This window comes from Cydia amplana, chromosome 26 (assembly GCF_948474715.1).
Source record: "Cydia amplana chromosome 26, ilCydAmpl1.1, whole genome shotgun sequence".
Lineage (NCBI taxonomy): Eukaryota > Metazoa > Arthropoda > Insecta > Lepidoptera > Tortricidae > Cydia > Cydia amplana.
In genome coordinates this window covers 2519591-2540196 of record NC_086094.1, presented here as the reverse complement: position 1 = coordinate 2540196, position 20606 = coordinate 2519591, and the positions used below count along the sequence as shown (strand labels likewise).

General features: G+C 37.9%; 1 protein-coding gene and 1 non-coding gene across 3 annotated transcripts in view; one reads left to right on the top strand and one right to left on the bottom strand.

Moving 5' to 3' along the window:
* LOC134660131 (monocarboxylate transporter 13-like) overlaps positions 1-17041 on the top strand; it is a 31851-nt gene extending 14810 nt beyond the window's left edge. Inside the window, exons 6-7 of one of the 2 annotated variants that reach the window (XM_063515840.1) lie at positions 422-548; positions 15793-17041. In XM_063515840.1, the coding sequence (XP_063371910.1) occupies positions 422-548; positions 15793-16986 (1321 nt within the window). In that variant the 3' untranslated portion in view covers positions 16987-17041. Of the gene's footprint in view, positions 1-421; positions 549-6083; positions 7287-15792 lie in introns of those variants that run through there. The other variant, XM_063515841.1, reaches the window with a different exon arrangement.
* Trnas-gga (transfer RNA serine (anticodon GGA)) lies at positions 15321-15393 on the bottom strand. The gene has a single exon. It is a non-coding gene; the product is annotated as a tRNA-Ser (tRNA).
* Positions 17042-20606: the final 3565 nt, after the last annotated feature.

The window sequence follows — 20606 nt, the reverse complement described above, 5'->3', positions numbered from 1 at the left end:
CTGCAGGGGTGTCGCGGAACCCTAGGGTTCCGCGGAACACACTTTGAGAATGGCTGCCCTTTTTTTTTTTTTTTTATTGGGAGGAAAATCCGTTATGGATACCTCCGCACCGCAGGGACAGCGCGGAGGTTATGTCGGACTTTCACCGACTAAAAACCTCCCAGTTGTCCTCCTCGGCGCATTTCGGACGGCTCTGGGATCTCCAATGAACCCGCCAGTGCCGTCCTAGCGGTGTGCCCCTTTATGGGTGCCCTCTTTTTGCAGTCGCAGTCCCTAGCTGCGACCGTTTCCGACCCCAAGGACCCCTTTTAGTCGCCTTTTACGACAGGCAGGGGATGCCGTAGCCGTATTCTTACGCCCGGGCTACAGGGCGCAGAATGGCTGCCCTAGCCTAGTTATAACCTTATGTGTATGTTTCCAGAGGGGCCGTACTGATCCTCGGCGGGATCATGCTGAACGTGTGGGCGGCGGCGCTGCTGTTCCAGCCCGTCGAGGAGCACCTGGTCCGCAAATACAAGGAGCCCGAGGAGGAGGAGGACAACCCGCAGGTACCACACACATACACATACACGTGGCGTGCCACACTTATACACATACACGTGGTGTGAGGAGAGACTACACAACTGTCAGCACCGATTTATACACTTTTTCAGCCCTTAGTTCTCGTTTCCTAGGAAAGCGGTGCCGTCATATACAATGATATTATATAACCATAGATACTTGAGGAGCACAAAAATACTTCCGTATTTATTTCTGTGCCCACGAAGAAATCTGTTATTTTTGATTAATAAAAATTATTAAAGCTAAATCAAGGTCGTCCATTTTCTCTCCTGGATACGTTTCGTTTGACCTTGGTGGCTGACGGTGTGTTATGACGGCGTGGTACTTTCCACATGTCGTCACCGTAAAGACGGCCGTCTTTTTTCGTCCGCTATATGACGGCACTGCTTTCCGAGGAAACCAAAGCTTTAGACATTACTTTGCCAGGTGAATACGTACACTGGGTGTTTGGTAGCTAGTTCCCTAGCTTTCTTTTTATATATTTTTAAACATTAAAAAAAAATAGCACACAGAAATACTGACAGAGTGAATTATAGTCGGAGTAACGTAAGAATTGAATTTAAACTGTCGTGAGTCATATTAACTCGCATAATTTTAGTCACTCGCGCGACATGTTTGGGAGGAAACGTTTCACCTTAGGTCCCAATTTACAAGCACTAACAGTGCATGTGAATAGCGTTCAGGCCGTGCGCCGCGCACTGCTGTACGCCGCGCCGCGCGATGAGATAACCGGTTGGTCCCAGGTCTTGCGCTGTCGGTATAGGCGGGTTTGGGTCACCCACCACTTGTAATGATAAACCACATGAATGTCCATGTCATAACTACACATCGGTAACTCGTGGCATTTAGGTAGCACTTAAAAGATTAGTTTAATTAATTCCTTTTTTTTAGTGGTTTCTTTTTCTCGACTCGTATAGGAAGAACATTGTCACATCACTACTATCACTAGTCTGTTAGAAACTGTCAAGTGCTACCTAATTGCCACGAGTTACTGATGTGTAGTCATAACACTCCCTTAGTATTCCGCCCAAGGTTTACATGCTTCCACGGCGGCCGAAACACGCTGCTTTATATACCGAACCCTGCCAAAACCGAAACTTTGGTCGGACACTACCGAAAATTAAAACCCGGTATAACTAAAAATCAAAATATCACATAGCACTCAATTTTTCTTCGATATTCTAGAATAGTATTTAGGTAAGGATAATAATTGATCAGATTAGCTGAATTAAATACAAAAATATAAATAAACAAACGAGATAGGTAACGGAATTAAATACCGGTTAATCAATATACCGGTATTCGGTCCCTGATACCGGTATATTATTCATATACCTAAATAATAAACCTTGTAAGTTTCAGCGCGGCCGAATGTTTCGGCTTTTTAGACCTACAGTTTAGTTGATAGCCTTAGCTACATACACGTACATTAGTCACAATAGGGTATTATACAGTATTTAAAATAAATTATTTTACACCATTCATGAAATAAAGTACCAGATAATTATTAGAAAAACACAGATAGGAGTTATTTTTAAACACAAGTTCTATTTAATAAATCGGATAGAATTATAAAAAGTAGGTGAGTTGACCGTGACGTCACGATGTAATGTTTCATATAAATTCCATATTAGCAAATCGTTTTGACAGTTCTAAAAAAGTAGCTGATTTGACTAGTAGGATAATACCCAATTCATAACATTTTTATTTTACTCCGACTCAAGTGCCTCGCACGGGTTGTTATATTAGTTAGTAGCACAAAATATTTGCGGTTTGAGTGTGCCAAGCTACGCTTATGCGAACAGTTATAATTTATTGGGCATTCTTCCTTGCCACGTGTGTTTTCCTCTAGCTGCCCAGGGTGCGTAGCCATGATGCCAATCGTTAGCGAACGAAATGAAACTGTCTCTGAAGGCGCTTAGCACTCTGGATCCGATTCCCTCGTCGCTCCGATGTGCGAGCGGGACGTCGCTATAATACGCGCATAGCGTTGTCACACTCAAACATCGGGGCGGCGTGCGAATCGGATCCAGTGTGCTAAACGCCTAATATGGAAGAGTGATACATTATTGTATCGTTCGCTACGGGAGCGAACGATTGGCATCTTGGCTAGGCACCCAGACATCAAAACATGCCAAAACAAATGCAATTTTGATTTGTTAAAATAAAAATATTTATAATGGAATGAGAGACTTTTCTATAGGTCTCCTGGGCAGCTATAGAGGTAATTTTTTTTACAAGGGATCTTCGAGATTGTTTTTTCCTTTTTTTAAACCGGTTTTTACAGTTTTATACCGGTATGGTTTTTTCGGTATTACCGTCGCTTCAGCGGGTATTGCTTTCATAGCGAAATGAGGGTTACCGTGATTTATTTTGAAGTGTTTTTGAAAATGAAACCGTGCCTTTTTGGGATCACCAACATTAAAGTAAGCAATCCATTTATATATTATTGTGTCTGTGTCTGTCTGTGCTGTGTTGGATGTGTTGCATGATTTATGTTTTAGTGAAGGAATAAAGACTATGACATGATGTTACCGATTAACGTTATATTTATGCCTACATATACAATGTAAAAATGTCCCACCGAACGTGTGCCTAATTTTATACAAGATTTTTTTTTCTTATGGGTCTTATTTTTATTCTTCCACGTATTTTGTAAAGTTTTTGTCAAAGGCGTCAAGATCGCCCCTCAAATGAAACTTCATTGTAAAAAAAAATTAAATAACAACTTGTCCAATTAAATTTAAAAATTATATTTCCTATGAAGCTTTAAGCGATTGAAAATATGTAAAGTTCATAAACATCTTTCCGTAGGTCGTAAAAAACAAACCGCGAATGCAAACCGGTAAAAAATTGCACAAAAAATACCGGTTTTTCTCATACTTAAATATGTATCGGTTACATTTTACTAGTCGGTTCCATTCGGTTAAAATCATGTCAGTTTTTAGCTAAGTTGCCTTTTGTGTTGCTATCGTAACTCTTCGATGCATCTTCATCTAACCTATGTTGCTTTGCGATTCTAAATATCTGGTTATTGACAGACTGGGCCCGTTTCTTAAAAGCTTGTAACTTGTAATACAAGCGGATGTCACTTTTTGACAGCTTTTGTTAGAAAGGGACTTCCACTTGTATTACAAGTTACAAGCTTTTGAGAAACAGGTCCCTGTACTGTACGGCTACCACCAGTTTGAAGACGAAAGGGTGACCGCCTCGGAACCAGTTTTCCATACAAAAGTATTGCCCATTTTCCTCTCTGGATATTAATATTATTAAAAATATTTTTACACAATTTGATGTATTTTAATCATAGCTTTGCCTGACCGTTTGATTTTCTTCGATTTTTCGAGAAAATAAGATACCCTTTTACTAGATACAAGAGAAAATAGCTTCAGCTTAAATGTTTAACAAGTAATAACTACATACATAACATACCGTCAACCGGGGTGAATAGGCACGGCTGGGGTGAATAGGGACAAACATAAAATGTGATTTACCTGACAATTTACATATAAAAAAACGATTGAAAAGTAATAGTAGATTTTTTTAAGAAATTGTAAGCTTAAACCATATTTTATGTTTTGTCCCTATTCACCCCAGTTGACGGTATCTCATAAAAAAGAATCATAATGCCTTACTAACTCCTCGATAATCACTTTTCTAACACCAGAGAGTAAAGTCAATATAAGGGTCAATGTCAAATAAAATATCATGTCGTGAAAATAGCGTTATTTATACGCCACAGAAAAAAAAGGAAAAATGCCTAGTCGTTCGCGTTAAGACGAAAGGGGACGACCGCCGCGAAACCGCCTTTTCATACAAACGTAGCCCCATTTTCCTCTCTGGACTAATATCCAGAGAGAATATGGGGCATTATCTATGAAAAGGGACCTTATTGCGCCATCGCTTACGCCGCACAGCGTCGCGCGGCATTGTATTCATATCGGAGCATCGTTAACAATGGCGTAAGCGCCATCGACAATAAGGTCCCTTTTTATAGATAACGTCACATATACATATAATATTATTCCGGAGGAGTGTTAATACATTATTGAAAATATTTTTACACAATTTGATGTATTTCACAACTTGTGAGTTGTTATTCCTTTAACTCCGTTTCGCGGCATGCATTATTTGATTTATTTGACATTGATGTGATTTTTACTCTCTGTTAACACAAACGGGCGGTAGTTTCATTTTCAAAACCACTTAACTATGCTAATATGAAGCGAATAGAGTGTGATTATGGTAATATAATAAATGTAATAATTAATTAATTTTAACGCTAGGAAAGTGATTATTGATATGTAATTAAGGGTACTTACAGATGTAGTGCATAATCCTTTGCCATCGTATTTTTTCGGAAGCGTCCGTTTGTCATGCTATTTCAGTCAACCACAGTTTTTGTACTGAGACTGACTGAAATAGCTGACACGTTCGTGCGTTTCCGTGAAAATACGATGGTAAAAGATTATATACCGGTATTTATTTGTTAGTGGCTTCTAATACCGGTATTAAGCAATAATACTATTGTATTAACTTAAATAACGAGTAAAATAAGGAGCAAGAGAGACCCGAGACCAATAATAAATAACAACAGCTTTGCGGACCAGGGTGCGGTTAACCCTTAATTTCGCACAAAAATTTAAGGTTATACAGGTTGTAACAAAAACAGTGGGGATCCGTTTAAGAGCATGTTCTGATTAGGAAAATAAATACGAAAAAAAAATTTTTGCCCGAAAAAAAATATTTTTGGGGGCATGTCGTTCAAGTCGGCCAACCCTCCGTAGCTCCGTACAAATAAAGGCCAAAAATGGTTGTGTTCTTTTTTTTCTAATCCGAACACTATACCAAATGTGCCGGTTTCCCACTATTTTTGTTACATCCTGCATGTACTTCTAATGATTCTGGTTAGGAACACATAATAAAAAAGGGGAAGGTTTTATATGTATGTACATGTACATAGATGGTGAAATTTAGGGTTTGGTTTTCGTATAACCTTTTTATTTTTTGTTGAATGATTTAATGATATTGATTTAGATGAGTAGATAACTTTAGAATAGTAGAAAAGCTTAGGCTTGTAGACTAATAGAAATGGCAAATACCGTAAGTCGAATTTACCGTTATTATTTCGTAATAATGCAGTTTTATAGAACGAAAACATGGTGCTATCAACAATTGGTACAGTCACCATGAGATATATCGGAACGGCCGAAGTGCACAAAAATATCTGAAAACGCACTCTAACGTCTTGACAATAGAGGCGTGTTCAGATATATTTGAGCACCTGGGCCGCTCCAATATATCTTTTGGTGGCTGTACAATAAAAACTTTTATTGTATTTCCGTTCATTTTTAATTTAAAATATGTTCATTATCAATATTCAGCTAAAACAAAGAAAAAGTTATAGTCTCTAATAAAATTATAAACACGTGGTAAATGACATTCCTTTAGATTTTTTGCCATTTCTGTTAAATTCCATTTTGTCTTTTTTTCTCGATATCAAACGTACATCCTCTTTCCAGGACATACTCTTCGAAGAAGAGGAACCAGTAGAAAGCTTCCACCTCTCTCCCACACTCCCCGGCGAAGAGAACGGACACATCGATAAATTCACTAAAGAGAATTCCAACGCGCGCCTCAACCAAAACTGCACTTCGCCTTCCTCACAAAACTTAAGACAAAACATGTCCAAAAGAAAACTATCTTACACTAAACCTATACCTAAAACTGCTTATAGTTCAGCTTCCATGGCTTTAGATAGAGACGCTTCTAAACTAGGCTCGGTGGAGACTTTTGGACGCAGACTAAGTACGGCAGGCCCTAAAAGGAACATGTCTACATCTAGCTTCGCGTACGTCCACACACCCTTCCACGGATCCACATTGTCAGCTTTCGATCAACCTAACGAATTCGCTTCGCAATTTTCTTTAAAATCAGTAACCGACAGCGTCGCTGAAGTAGCCTACTGCTGCTTCTGTTGCAAGAAAAAGAAAGATAAGGAACCTAATAAATTCTTCGATATCAGCCTACTTTCCGATCCCACATACTTGATAATCCTAATTTCAAGTAGCACGGTAGCTATATCATGTACCAATTTTATAATTCTCTTACCATCGCACGCGCAAAACATAGGTTTTTCAAAAGCCAGAGGCGCTTACCTACTAAGCACTGTATCTGCCTTAGATTTAGTAGGCAGGATCGGCGGTTCTGCCCTATGCGACTTAAATTTGATACCGAAAACATTCTATTTCGTCGGCGGATTATTTTTCTCAGGTATAACGTTATCCACGATACCGTTTTTGGAGTCTTATGTAGCTATAAGCGTTGTATGCGCGTTATTCGGATTAGCTTCTGGTGTTAATAATGCTACTACTACTTTAGTTATGGCGGAAATTTTAGGGGTAGACCGGCTAATGTCTACATACGGTATAAGTTTGTTCGTGAACGGTATTCTACAGTTGATAGGACCGCCGATATGCGGTCTCTGGTTCGAGGCTGATGGTAATTATATGCATATGTTTTTGACGTTTGGGCTAATATACACGGCCGGGGCGGCGTTGTGGATACTAATGCCTTTCGTTAATAGGAGAAAAAAAAGATTAGCGGAACAGAAAGTGCAGGTTTAAAAAGAAGTTTTAACATTAGCTAATAATCTCAAATTATATTGGGAGTCTTTATATAAATTGAGGCCCCAAGGTTTGAGTAAAAGTATGAAATTCGAGGCATTTCCAAAGACTAGTGAATAATAGAGACGTTGAAGTCCATATGAATTCTCGTTCTACGTCATGTTGCAAATGGCACCATATGAATATGAACACTACAAGTCTATATTATTCACTTGTCTTTAGCATTGACGAATTTTCAGGGATTTAGCATAAATATGAACCCAATTTAGTCGTATATAGAATTTATTTTTGTACTCTATTAATGTACGTATAAGCATAGACAGAGAAATAACAAGACGGATTTTTTTTTAAAATAATATTATGTTTTTTAAAATTGAACTAGATGGCGCTATACATGGCCTCGTAGGTTTCTAAGGTTCTACATTCCAATAAGGGAACATAGAGTGGCATCTAGTTAAAGTATTAAAAACACACAGAACAGTATTCTGCACTACTTTGTGAGTCTTATTATTATTTTGTCTATGGTTTAAGTTTTTAATAAATATAAAAGTTACCTTAAAAGAGGCTTCCGGTAGTAAAGCTTTTTTTATTTAATTTTTGATTATAATTACATATTATAATATCACATTGTACAAGATAGGTTATTCGCTATTAAAATTTAATGTATAGATCCGGCCAGAAATCTTATTGTTATTTAATACAACGATTACCTAATCTGTTTTTATATCACACATTTTAAAATGACAGTTTTTTTGACAATTTGTCCGACCTATCAGTCGCCATCAGATATATCGGAGCGGCCAAGGCGCTCACAAATATCTGAACACAATACAAATACAAATACAAAATTTCTTTATTAACCAAGTAGAGCTAGCAAGATTGACAAAAGTAGGTAATTATACATGTATAATACACACGTTACATTACAGGATTAACAGTAGCCCTCACACTAGGTCAAGCCTGTGTCGTGAGGACTGTGGTGAGACAGTAATAGCCAAACGAATTAACAACTAGGTGGTGCTATAATACGAGTACAAGATAGTATAAATTTACAATACTACAAGTTAATTATGAATATTAAACTTTAAGTTAAGGTGGGCAACTAAACTAATTAAGCTAACTTACATGCAGATAATGACTAATAACTATAAAAATTAGTGGGTTATGCACTTTACTCTGTGCGCACGTGTCCATGTGTGTGTGTGTGTGTGTTGTATGTGTTTGTGTGTGTGAGAGAGTGTGAGTCTGCATGTGTTTTACTGCAAAGGTTTCAGCACCTCTTCAGTTTCCTTGTAAGAGAGAGAACCTAGCCACCTTCGGACAACATTCTGAAATTCCTTGAGTGTCATGTTCTGGACGCTGAATATTTTTGCTATGTGATTGTACACATATGGGTGGAGAAATTGCGGAAAGCGACGTGCATAAGGCGTTTGCGTTTTGTTCCGTGGAACTCGAAAAGTCCTTTTGCTGGTAAGGGTTGCGAAGCTGGGCGAGTTTATCGTGTTTCGATGCATTATCGTACCTATCCTGTAGATAAACAATTGCCGGACCGAAAGCGAGCTGGATTGTGTAAGTAGTTGATCTGTTGGAAATTGAAAGGGCTTTTTATACAATGTTTTTAAGACGGATCTTTGTGCCCTTTCTATACTGAGCATCATAGAAGTACCTGCCCCGCCCCATACCGATATACAGTACCCCAATATAGATTGACACAATGTAACGTATACTAGTCTTCGAACCCGTTCGTCGGCACAATTACGAATTAGCCGCATCACATACGCAAGCTTCCTGACTCGTTGCGATAGAGATGCTACATGCTCTTTGAAAGAGAAGTGTTGATCGATGTCCACGCCTAGATAACGTACGCAGTCTGCACGGCTGATCGATTCACTTATGTTATTAGAGACTGAGTTGTGGAAGCATCTAATACGCAACGGCATTTCGTGATTCGGTTCGGAGGCCTTAGTTTTGTGGAAGCAGATGTATTTGGACTTTTTGACGTTAAGGGATAGTAAATTATTGTCTAACCAGACCTTTAGGGCATTCACACCTGCTTTAGCTCTACGCATAGTATCAGCCCATGAGTTGCCGCAAAATATGGCAGCTGTGTCATCTGCGTAACAAATTAGATTATCTATAGGGCTATTAGTGCTAACAGAGAAGATGTCATTAATGTAAATGACAAATAACGTTGGGCCCAGTACGCTTCCTTGAGGTACCCCGAAGACTGTTGGCAAGCTTTTACTTAGGCAGTCACCGACCCTGACACTCTGATACCTATCTGTGAGATAGCTACGGAACCATTGAAGCGGTAGCCCCCGCATGCCATAGTGCTCTAGCTTGTTCAGAAGTATGGATAAAGACACTGTGTCGAACGCTTTGGCGAGGTCAAGGAATACGCCCACGCACTTCTGGCCTTTGTCTAGAGCTTCAGTCACTTTCCTGGTTAGGAGATCTACAGCATCCTCTGTCGATTTACCACATCGGAAGCCAAACTGGAAGTTTGAGAGCAGAGAAAAACGCTCTAGGTAGTTGATTAAGCGACGGTTGACAATTTTTTCCAACAGCTTTGAAAAAAATCGGCAAGAGCGAGATTGGCCGATAGTTTTCGGGGAGATTTTTAGGGCCGTTTTTATGCAACGGAATGACCACCGCCCTTTTCCATACGTCCGGGAATATTCCGGTCATGAGACTTAAATTAAAAACGTGAGTTAGTGGTTTGAGTATATTAGGTTTGATTACTTTTAGCAACGAAGGGCTAAAGTTGTCATAGCCAGGCGCGCTGTCATTGTGCAAGAGACCCATGAGTTTACATACTTCTTGCTCATCTGTAGGTTGCAAAAAGAATGAGTGAGCCACCGAGGGAGTTAGATGCAGACTGGACAGGAGTGAGGGTTCTGTTTTATTCATGCGCAGGAGTAAATTGTTGGCTAGGTTCTTTCCTATATTTGCAAAGAACTCGTTGCAGTGGTCCAAAGACTCGCTAGGCGTAGGTTTTATTTTAGTTAATTCCAGAGCCATTGACTGGGTTTTTGGGTATTCAGCGATGCTTTTAATAGCCTTCCAGAGGCCTTTGGGGTTGTTTTTGTTTTTATCAAGTTGTGATTTGTCGTACTCATTTTTTAAATTATGTTGTAAATTTGTTAGAAAATTTCTGTACCTCTTGTAAATTAACTTTCGCACAGGGTCATTAGGATGTTTTTTTGATTCTAAGTGCAAATGGTCGCGATGCTTTTGGCATTTAATGAGGCCAGGAGTTATCCAGGGTTTTAAAGTGAATTTTCTCCTACTTACACGTACTTTAGTGGTGTGCTTCTCTATTACTGTGTTTAACACCTTGTGGAGTTCAGTCGCTGCCAAATCGGGATTACTATGTTTTGTTACTGAGGCCCAGTCCACGTCTTGAAGGTCCGAGTTAACGGCACGAAAGTCCGTTTTTAACCTGTATCGGCTCCTGTTTTTATTATTATATCTGTTAGTCGCCATACTAAAAATTACAATGTAGTGATCTGTTATGCTTGTATGACAAACTAAGCCAAGTGCGTCGTTTGATTTTGTTTTAACATATACGTACACGCACTCTATGGTCAGGGCGTTAGAGTGCGTGTTCAGATATTGTGAACACCTTGGCCGCTCTGATATATCTGATCGCGACTGTACAAGATAGGTAATAGTTACATTTAATTTGTTTGCTGAAAAAACGCGCTAACGAAAAATATAATTACTAGAATTCCTACCAATCAAAGTTTTATACCAAACAATTCAAACATAGGCACAACATTTTAATATATAAATCTATTTTAATAGTAATATTGGTAAGTATCTGAGATAAGTTAGTAGTAAAGACTGTCAAACTTTTACAAAGTAGCTTATACGCCAGGCCAGGGCTATATGACTATAGCTGAAACTCGCTTATAGTGAAACTTATAGGATAAATTATACTTTTATTTTCACATTGACAGTGTTTTCTGTTAACTAATCTTTATAATTTTTTAATTAGCATAATTATTACACTTTTATGAATTTATTATTTTTATTACAATCGAATTTAATCATTTCAATTTTTTTCTTGCCATCTTTTGATATTAATGTTTTTTAATATATTATTGAAATCGCGCAAAATTATTATATTGTAGGTACTTACTTATTTTGATATGCGTCATTTATATTTTTATATACTTTTTATGCAATAATTTAATAACTATAGAAAAAATCAATTTACGCATTTATGTATGCATTATATACTATCATTCCTTTATATTATTTAGTATGGATTTAAAATCGTATTTTTGTCACAGAAAAGCAACTGAATTATTACGAAGCAAACGGATTGCCATTGGTTGGTATTTTAAATAATATTTTACAGTACATATGGTGCTACTTTTCCGCACTAGTGCGTAAAATAGCACTTTTAGTGCGTATGTCGAACTTTAAAGTGCCATATGTCCTGAAAAACGTTGTTCGATACACGTGCGAATAGGTAATTCGCAACTCGTGTCGATTTAAAACACTCCACTCGTTTCGAATTTCCTCTTTTTCGCACTTGTATCGAAAATAACTATTTCAAACTCGATGGGTATTTATTAGGATGACAGGTGTCATCTCCATATAATGTATGACCTAAAAACGCAAAATCTCTCAAAATTGTATTGAAATTACACCTGTCATCCTACCCATCGAGTTTGAAAAACACTATAGGTACCTACACGAAGAGTCTGTCTAAGTTAACTTGGCACCGATTTTAATATACCAAAATGAGGAAGTGTCATTAAGAACTTCACTTTTTCACAATTATTTAACATTAGGTAATGATGACATGGCCACAATTTGGCATTGCAAATGGCATGCAAAGTTATTTTGGTCAGACTTGTGTCCGTTTCTTGTTTTTTCAATAATATTTGCACTATTTGCAGGGGCATTCCAATAACATAAATTAGTAATATTAGTATTGATTTTGTACAAAATATATATTGAACGTATTATTAGGTACGTTACGATTTAGCTCGTTGCATATGATATGACATGTCATCCCGGTACCTTTAACATTAAGTTTAACCTTTTGACCGCCACAGTCGGCCATAGTCGACAAAAAAATTAAAAACCTACTATGCTATACAGTAATGCCAAAATCCATTTTATGCCAAAAATGCCTTACATCATTTTGGAAAAGAGCTGATACTCTTTAAACTGCTGGATCGGTTTCTATACAACACCCCTCTTTTTGCGTTGGGGGTTAAAAATGATCTAAAGATAAAGTACATTCTAATAAAGTTTACTATTGTGTGTTAACGTTATGAAAGTTACAAATTGCATTGCACTGATGACGTCTGTCGCACAAAGCTGCAATGAAAACAAAGCCAGTTTTGTTAAAACTGTGTCGTATTATTGATTTTAAAATGTGACACGATGTATACCTACCAGGGATGTTGCGGATGCAGATTTTTTGACATCCGCGGATGCGGATATTTTAAGGCTCACATCCGCGGATGCGGATGTCAAGATTAGGTACTAAGAAAATGTCAAATATTAAATTTTTAATATTTTTTTATTTAAAAAAAAAACGAAACGTTTAGTATTTGAGCAAGAATATAGGTGCGTTATATTTAATAAACAGTAACTTGGCCGACTTTTCTGGATTTAGACGATTTCGTTATAGGTAATGACGAAATTACCTAGCACTTACGCCGCCGCTAAGACGTTCCTGTACCGACTTGTTCGACATCCGCATTGTATGCGGATGCGGGTGCAGATGCGGATGTTGAAAATAATGCGGAAGTTCCGCGGTTGCGGATGTTCGCAACATCCCTGATACCTACCTATTCCATGTATTTTTACTGACCTTGACTTGTTGAATGGGCTGCGGTGTTACGCACAGTTAAACCCGCTTAATACGTTCACGTTTAATACGATTTTGCGCGATATATATAAGTTTTTCTCAGGGGTAACCCTTTGAACGCGACGCGTAGGGTTATTCCCACTAGTTACCACCAAGTTGTTACCAGTTGTAACTACTGCGATTTTTTTTCCCACCTTTTACCACTGGCAACTACTGGGAAAAATAATTTCCAACTCAGTCTGAACCTTGTGGGAATGCATTAAGGTTGATATTAGGCTGAAGCCGCGCATAGCAATTGACGTCTTTGGCGGTCAGAGGGTTAAACCCTTTTCGATTGGTTCCTTTAGTCTTAAGCGGGTTTTGCTGTATATTATTCATATATAAGTCGTATATAACAATGTTAAAATAGCTAATTGGGTACTTTCCTCTACTTAAAATAAATTATTTCACACCGTGCACGAAATAAAGCACCAGATAATTTTATGAAAAATATAGATAGCAGTTATTTTTAAATATTATTTCTATTTAATAAATTGGATTGAAACATAAAAAGTAGGTGAGTTGACCGTGACGTCACTATACACACGTTTTCATATAAATTCCATATTAGAAAATCGTTTTGACAGTTCTAAAAAAGAAGCTGATTTGACTAGTAGGAAAGTAGCCAATTGGTAAATTGTGGGGAAAAAACTAAAGAAATGCTTTGTTATGATTACTATGAATGTGAAATAAAAACAGACTGAGTAAAGTAACGACGTTGAGCACGAATAATTTCGCACATTGTCACGTCGTTTCTTGTCTCTATCGCACGCGCACAATTATAATGCTGTTCCGCTCACACAGTGGCATAGACAGGGCTGCCAGTACATATTTTTTGATTATACGATCCAGTGCCGGCAATTATACGAAATCCGATTGCATTATACGAGAACACAATTTAAAAAAATGATTAATATTAAATCGATATTTTAAAAACTGGAGCCTTACCGCGAAAACCGAAATTTGCAAATTGCGGGGGTCTTTCTCTTTTACTCCAATAAAGGCGTAATAAGAGTGACAAAGCAAAGCAGCCCTGACGTTGACGTACGGTTCCATTAAATTGTATAACAGTATTGACACACTGTTTTTTGAGGTATTGTCAGTAGTTTGACATCGCTGTTTTTTTCGTAACAATTATACCGATTGACCACCTATACATAATAGATACGAAAAAAAATCCATTATACGAATTTTGTATCCAATTCTACGATCTGGCAGCCCTGGGCATAGACCGCCGCCATCATGGGCGGCACAGCAACATAAATACGCGCGTGCGAAAGAGATAGGAAATAGCAAGTTAATGTACGAAATTCTTCGTGTTAAGCGTTCTTACTTTATGAAATATTAATTAGCGTTATTTTTGAAGGTCTCTTTAGGGCCATTCTTTAGTTTTTGAGGTATAGAGGTGATACATGTGATATGACTGCAGTTTTGTCCCTGTTATCAAATCTTTAGTTAGCCTAAATTGTATTTTGTATTGTACATAATAAAATATATATTTTTAAAAATGGTTTCCTTTAAGAAGTGAATTTAGCGATATTAATTGACATAAACGTTGCGAATTTCATTCCTATATACAAATAGTATTTTTCAAACTCGATGGGTTCGCTGACAGGTGTCATATCTGAATATCTCAATACAATTTTTAGATTATAAATTATATGGAGATGACACCTGTAACTGTACCCATCGAGTTTGAAAAATACTATATTAAGATAAACTGCCATCATCAACTGATATCATCGCCTTTCGTCAAACTCAATAATAAGCAAAAACAAATATTTCTTTAAAAAATCAAAATGGTGACTGAAAAGTGTGTAAAGCTTGACCAGTAATATATGATCATTGTCAAGAGGGCGCTGTTATTCTCATGTATAGGGTGACAGTTAAGCATAGTATGAAAAAATTAGTTCCAATGAAATTCCGCAACATGGCGCGCGATCATATATTCCTGGTCAGGCTTTAGTGCAGGGTCCTCCAAAAACAGGTTCTGAAATTCATCATCATCACCACTAAGCCTACACTTACACCAACGTCCCACTACTGAGCAGTCTCCTCTAGGATTGGTAGGTAACTTTTTTGCCACAATCTTATTGTACTTTTGACGCATAGTCTGGTTTGCTACTTTTGCTGTTGACTGTACACTAAGTCAGAACATAGTACATCCAATCTATATTATTTAGTACACTGGCAAAATAAGTAGGTAATAAACTGAAATAGATGTCCTATATTAAAGAAATAGTGACGAAGCCCTCCAGTGGTGAAGGCCGGATTCGAACCGGCGTCTTTAGCAATCCGGGCTAACGCCTTGAACCCCTTGGCCACCCCGCCACGGTGGAACCCGTCCCAATTTCTCAACTAGCCATCTTACTAAGACTAGGTGTCTTTGGCCAACTCTAAAGCTTTGGTTTCCTCCGATAGCGGCCGTCTCCATACAAATACTACGACATCCATATTTAGCCGTATTATTTATGGAGACGGCCGCTATATGACGGCACCGCTATCCTAGGAAAACCGATCTTAAGGGCAAGCAATATGCGCTTGCACCTCCTATACTAATTCCTTAGAGTATTACGATATAGCGAGAGAAACTGGTGCTGCCATCTATACACAACTTTGGGAACAAATAAAATTATTTTGATTTGTGTTTTCTAAGTAGTCGCACTACCAAATAAATATAAACTGAAATAGATGACATATAGGTAGGTAAACCATTTTTTTTTATTTCAGCTGGAACCGTTCATAGAGGAAGAGCTTCCCGACATAGAAGACGCGGAACACCCCAAGGTCCTCGTCACCAGCGAAGCGAACACCCCCTCGGGAGGAGACCGGGTCACCAACGGCTCACCCCCCATCTACCCCTCCCATGGTAACCTGGACGAGAAAAACTTCTACAGATCCGCAAGTGCAGCATTAGTAGGCAAAGAACATGAAAGGTACAGGAAGATTTCAGCCCCAGCCAACTCTAAACACGGACTACAACATATATCCAGTAAAGTATCTACTATGCCCAGCAATCCGTCTTTACTAGATTCTGTACCTGAAGGTAAAGCTAGCAGAGTGAATTCTACAGATGCTTTCGGCAAGAAGTTAACTATACCTAAAACACCTAAGCGTAGCCCGTCTACATCCAGCTTCCAGTATATGTCTACTCCTTTCCATGGCTCAACTTTATCCGCGTTTGAGAAGCCTAGTGAATTCGCAAGTCAATTCAGCCTTAAATCGGTAACGGAAAGCTTAGCCCCCATAACGTACTGCTGCGGATGCAGAAAGAAGGACACCAAGAAAGAACCTAGCAAATACTTCGATTTACAATTACTGAAAGACCCTATATATCTAGTTATCTTATTCTCTAACTGTACCAACGCTATTTCGTATACGAATTTTATAATACTTGTGCCGTCTTACGCTAAGGAATGTGGGTTTGATAAGAGTTTGGGAGCGTATTTGTTGTCAATTATATCATTATTAGACTTAGTCGGTCGTATAGGAGGTTCAGCTATATCTGATGTAGTAGCTACCCCTAAGCGCTACTTCTTTATATTCGGTTTACTACTTTCAGGACTAAGTTTAGCTGTATTACCTTTGTTCACAAGCTACGTAGCTATAAGCGTGTTCTGTTCAATATTCGGGCTAGCTTCAGGGATAAATACGGGTGTGACAGCGTTAGTAATGACTGAGATGTTAGGTACGGAGCGTCTGATGTCGTCTTACGGTATTAGTTTGTTCATAAACGGCATACTTCAGTTAGTAGGGCCGCCTATCTGCGGTTTTTGGTTCGAGTACACGCAATCTTATAAGTCCTTGTTTGTGACTCTGGGCTTGATTTTGGTGGGCGGCGGGTGTCTGTGGGGCTTCGTACCTATTATAAATAAAAGAAGAAGAAAGCAGAAGATGCGTTTAGAGGCGGGATTGAAAGCGTAGTTTATTCGACTTTTGAGTGGTTTTCGTTTCGGTGTTCTGTTGATGTGGTTGTCACTTATGGCAGTTATGCGTGCATATATGTGGCCGTTTTGATAGTCGATGTACTTAAATTGCCTCACTCGAATTGAATTTAATTCGTCCGCTGGGCAAATCGAATTTATTTAGCTAAGGTCTATTTTGGTATATTTGCTGGGGTATTTCCACATTTTTGTACTGAACACTTTGCATCCCAGGTTTACCTAACTTCTTTGAGGGATTTCTTAAGTTTGTTTTACCAGACTCAGTGTTAAAAAAACCGCATTCTTGTATGGAAATAAAATTTCCGGTGTGGTATATTAACGTAAAAATGTGCATCCACACCGCAGTTACTTTTGTAGAACAACGTATCTGTTACTGGTACATTAGGTAACTATATGTAGCCACAAAAGTTGCGTAAACCGTGTAGCACAATGTTGCTCCACAAAAGTTAACTGCAGTGTAGATGTACCTACCTTAACATAATCACTACAAGAGATCCATACTAACTTATAAATAACTCGAAATATCTAAGAAAAAAGTGTTGTATAGAAATATGGCAATCGCTCACCTAACATCTTAGAGGATATAACCAAACGGAGACGCCTTGATTTTCTGTACAAAACAGTCTGCCGATTTGGGAGAGGCCATCAAATGTATACGTACGTAAAATAGTCATGTCAGATAAACGTCCAGTACATTGTGTATGACCATTGGCCGCCTATTTTCGACAGAGGGGAACGCCTGTTAATGGCCACTCCGTTTGGTTATATAAGCCTAACACGGAAGCATTGCTTAAGAATGAGTATGTAAACTAAATTTAGTTTTTACATTTCTTTTGGATTCTTCGGAAGCGAAAAGATGTGTAAGACAAATAATATTTGAGTTTACATTCGACGCCATTCTTAAGAGCCCATCAACGTGCACACTAATCGTGATAATTTAAATATTTAAAAGAAAAAGATAGATATTTAAAAAAGAAACTCGCATACATATATACATACAAACATGAACGCTGAAAAGGAGGCCGCTACGTACTGTATCTTCTATTAAAGTACCTTTTGAATACATGAAACTAGTTTTTAGGGTTCCGTAGCCAAATGGCAAAAAACGGAACCCTTATAGATTCGTCATGTCTGTCTGTCTGTCCGTCTGTCTGTCCGTCCGTATGTCACAGCCACTTTTCTCCGAAACTATACGAACTATACTGTTGAAACTTGGCAAGTAGATGTATTCTGTGAACCGCATTAAGATTTTCACACAAAAATAGAAAAAAAACAATAAATTTTTGGGGTTCCCCATACTTCGAACTGAAACTCAAAATTTTTTTTTTTCATCAAACCCATACGTGTGGGGTATCTATGGATAGGTCTTCAAAAATGATATTGAGGTTTCTAATATCATTTTTTTCTAAACTGAATAGTTTGCGCGAGAGACACTTCCAAAGTGGTAAAATGTGTGTCCCCCCCCCCCCCCCCGTAACTTCTAAAATAAGAGAATGATAAAACTAAAAAAAATATATGATGTACATTACCATGTAAACTTCCACCGAAAATTGGTTTGAACGAGATCTAGTAAGTAGTTTTTTTTTTAATACGTCATAAATCGCCTAAATACGGAACCCTTCATGGGCGAGTCCGACTCGCACTTGGCCGCTTTTTATGTTGTTGGATTCGTCGATCTATGAACTCAAAACAAAAACGGCCGTTATAACTTTGGACGCATAGATTGACGAATCCAGCAACATACAAACTAGTTTAATGTAATTCAAAAGTTACTTAAATACATAATACAGTACGTAGCGGCCTCCTTTTTAGAGTTCCGTACCCAAAGGGTAAAAACGGGACCCTATTACTAAGACTCCGCTGTCCGTCCGTCCGTCTGTCACCAGGCTGTATCTCACGAACCGTGATAGCTAGACAGTTGAAATTTTCACAGATGATGTATTTCTGTTGCCGCTATAACAACAAATACTAAAAACAGAATAAAATAAAGATTTAAGTGGGGCTCCCATGCAACAAACGTGATTTTTGACCGAAGTTAAGCAACGTCGGGCGAGGTCAGTACTTGGATGGGTGACCGTTTTTTTGCTTGTTTTGCTCTATTTTTTGTTGATGGTGCGGAACCCTCCGTGCGCGAGTCCGACTCGCACTTGGCCGGTTTTTTAAATACCTGTCGTTAAATTTAAATTATCACGATTATTTAGCAGTGGCGCTAGTGTGCACGTTGATGGGCACTTAAGCCATCGCGGTTAAAAGTATTTAGATACATTTTTACATAAACAAGTATACCGGATTCTTCCCCTGTATCATGTATTTAATGTTAAGGCATATTTTTAAATATTAATGTTATTATAATCATGTTATTCATTAAAACGCTTAATATAGTTAATATGTCAATTGGATACCAGTGCAATTTCGAAGGAAATACACAAAAACCCGTTTCGTCTCGTTTTGTCAAAGTGAGAAAGCGTTATAAACGTTATGAACAACCTGTACCCGTACCACGAGTCACTGACAGAGTCGAAACTGACATATACGCTTACGTCTACGTAATTTACTTTCTATACATCTCGCTCGCACTAATATGCGAGTACGAGCGCGATGCATAGAAAGTAAGTTGCGTTCTCGATAGCGTTTATGTCAGTGCCAAACTGGTAGCCACACAGTTGCAGGGACTAGTGTAAAATGGCGTATTACACGACGGGTTTTATTGTATGTATGTAATTATATTATTCGCCTGTTTGCGAATGACAATTATTGCGATAATATAACGCTTATGTGGATGGGCCATTTTATTTAAAGTTGTCCCCTACACTTTTTTTTTTCAAATTTGGGATTTTTTATGTTATTTCTACTCAGAATCACGAGCTCTTTTGATCCTAATAGGAGAAAAAAAGTGTCCCAAAATTTCCACACAATTTTCGATCTTTCCATTCCGTAACCGCCATACAAATTCTATGAAAAATGGTAACGGAATGGAAATAAAAACATTGGGACACTTTTATTCTCCTATTAGGACAGAAAGAGCTCGTGATACTGAGTAGAAATAACATAGAAATTCACAAATAAAAAAAAAGTGTAGGGGACAACTTTAAATAAAATGGCCCGGATGCGGTCTTCAGGTTCTTCGAAAGTTTAAATATCGCCAGTTTCTTCAACAAAGTTGAATAATTTCTAACAATAAATGATACCTATATTCTAACAAAAATTTTGAGCCTTATAAAAAAACCTTGTCGTTTTCAATTGGCTACGAAAGAAGAAAAATTCTCAGACGATCTTTGCAGTTTTTTAAATCATTTCTTGTTACACAATCTTGGAACAGCGATTAAATATATTCCGACAAGAAATTGTATAAAATAATTCCTACGTAACTGTCACACTTTTGACGTAAAATGCTTAAACATGGCGACAAATTAGTATGGCTTTTTTAGTTCCAATTTATTTAATCTCTACTATTTTATGTCGCACTATACCTATTGCTTTATAATAACATATACCTATTTGTTATGAGTTACGAACAAAGATTTTTTTTCTCTTTCGAAGTCAATTGCGATATTGCGAAAACGGCTTTAGAATAAACTGGCGGTTTTTGATTGTCATAAA